Source organism: Papaver somniferum, chromosome 9 (genome assembly GCF_003573695.1).
Source record: "Papaver somniferum cultivar HN1 chromosome 9, ASM357369v1, whole genome shotgun sequence".
Lineage (NCBI taxonomy): Eukaryota > Viridiplantae > Streptophyta > Magnoliopsida > Ranunculales > Papaveraceae > Papaver > Papaver somniferum.
The window spans coordinates 94248545-94250582 of NC_039366.1; the positions used below are offsets into that span (position 1 = coordinate 94248545).

The following is a 2038-nucleotide window of genomic DNA, read 5'->3' on the forward strand; positions in this document are numbered from 1 at the left end:
TATGCCTACTGCATATGGAAGTTACATATTGTTGGTTATTGTTGTTCGTTGATGATACTTTGATCGTAAAGTATCAAAGTATTTTTTTTCCAAACAGTAAAGGAAACGACACTTTGATCGTGACTTTTATTTTTAATGCTTTTGATGGTGTTGAGTTGTCATAACGACCTGGTTGGACTTATAAGTTGTTGTTGCAATGGACTGGTCATAGAATATATAATTGAGTGCCATTAATTTAGTGACTCATCTGGTTATAGGTATTGTCCTATGGTTTTAATTCAGTTGTAGGACTATATCTGGTTCTACCAAAAGTGTAACTGATTCATGTCATAACTTGGGGTTGTCTTGATATGCTAGAGGATTTATGGAATGCGTTCGATATTCTTTCTCTAGAAGTGGAGGTGGTGTGTCCACTGGCCTCATGGTGTGTCCATTGGCCTCACTCCTGGTGTGGTGTACGCCAATTATTCAATTCCTTATCAAAGGATTGAATCCGTGGAGGTGGTGTGTCCACTGGCCTCATGGTGTGTCCATTGGCCTCACTCCTGGTGTTGTGTACATGTCGTGTTAAGACAAGTGATACTAAGAGCCCTAATTTGAAAGTAACAATTATCTGCCTCTGACTCATAGAGCATCCTTCTTCTCTATTTTTGTCATTACTCTATAAGTCCAGTACAAACAACACTTATAGTGTGTGACTCAAACCCTAAAGCAAATGAGTCGTCGGATGACGATAACCCTTACAACGACCGTACGATCAAGGTAGACCTTAATACTTACTTAATGACTAATCTACCTACTAATTAATACGACTAATCATTAAATAACGACTGAGTAATATAATTTGATAAATACACCCGCAATACTACTTCAGGCATCCTAGTGATATGACAATACCCTCTCCTGGTAAACATCCTTGTCCTCAAGGATGGAACTTAGGGAAGTGAATACGGATATTAGTCTCATCCTCCCATGTGGCATCTTCTGGTGTCGAGTTGGTCCAATGGATGAGTAACTGGCGAACCATAAGACCTCAACGATTAACTTCTCGATCTCCTAATAAATCCAAGGGCTCAACTTTGATCAACCCTTGCTGATCCATTAAGGGTAGTTGAGGAATAGGGACAACAGCAGCTCCAACCTTCCTTTTGAGCTGAGAGACATGAAAAACTGGGTGTATCTTGGAATCTGTAGGTAGTTGTAATCTGTAAGCTACGGAGCCAATTTTTTCTTCTACTGGGAAAGTCCCATAGTACACTGCAGATAACTTCATATTCCTCCTTAATGCTACTGAAGTTTGCCTATATGGTTGTATCTTGAGATAGACAAGATCTCCCACCTCAAAGGATCTGTCAGTCCTCTTAGAGTCTGAGAAGAACTTCATTCTCTCTTGTGATTTGTGCAATGACTCTTTTAGCAGGTTTAGCATATGATCTCTCTCCTTGAGATACTTCTCTACATCAGCAACTGAAGTGGTGACCCTGAGAGGGAAAGCCAGGTGAGGAGGCTGATATCCATACAAGGCCTTAAATGGTGTCATATGTAAGTTGGTGTGATAATTAGAATTGTACCACAATTCTGCTAAGGGTAACCATCTACTCCAAGCTTTGGGTTAATGCCCAGTCATGCACCTCAAGTAATTTTCAAGACAACTGTTAACCCTCTCAGTCTGTCCATCAGTATGAGGGTGGTAAGGTGTACTTAGGTGTAAGTTGGTGTCTATAGCTTGAAAGAGATCCTGCCAGAAGTTACTAATGAAAACCTTGTCCCTGTCATATGTGATGGAGGCTGGAAGGCCATGCAACTTGAAAACATTATTAGGAAATGTTGAGATACTGTTGGGCCTGTGTAGGGATGGTTGAGAGCTATAAAGTGTCCATATTTGGTGAGTCTATCAACAACTACCAATATGACATCCTTACCTCCAGATTTTGGCAGTCCTTCTATGAAATCCATGGATATGTGTTGCCATGCATGATCTGGTATGAGTAGAGGTTGCAGAAGTCCAGCTGGATATGTGTGATCTCCTTTATTCCTA

At 40.6% G+C, this 2038-nt stretch overlaps 1 protein-coding gene across 1 annotated transcript; it reads right to left on the reverse strand.

Annotated features, from left to right (window-relative positions):
* Nucleotides 1–1033: 1033 nt before the first annotated feature.
* On the reverse strand, nt 1034–1540 carry LOC113312292. The gene has a single exon (XM_026561054.1). It carries the CDS (start codon nt 1538–1540, stop codon nt 1034–1036), a length of 507 nt encoding a protein of 168 aa, XP_026416839.1.
* Between the last annotated feature and the right edge of the window lie 498 nt (nt 1541–2038).

Coding starts and splice junctions, on each gene's coding strand:
- LOC113312292 (XM_026561054.1), bottom strand. CDS start 1,540: ATGACACCATTTAAGGCCTTGTATGGATATCAGCCTCCTCACCTGGCT.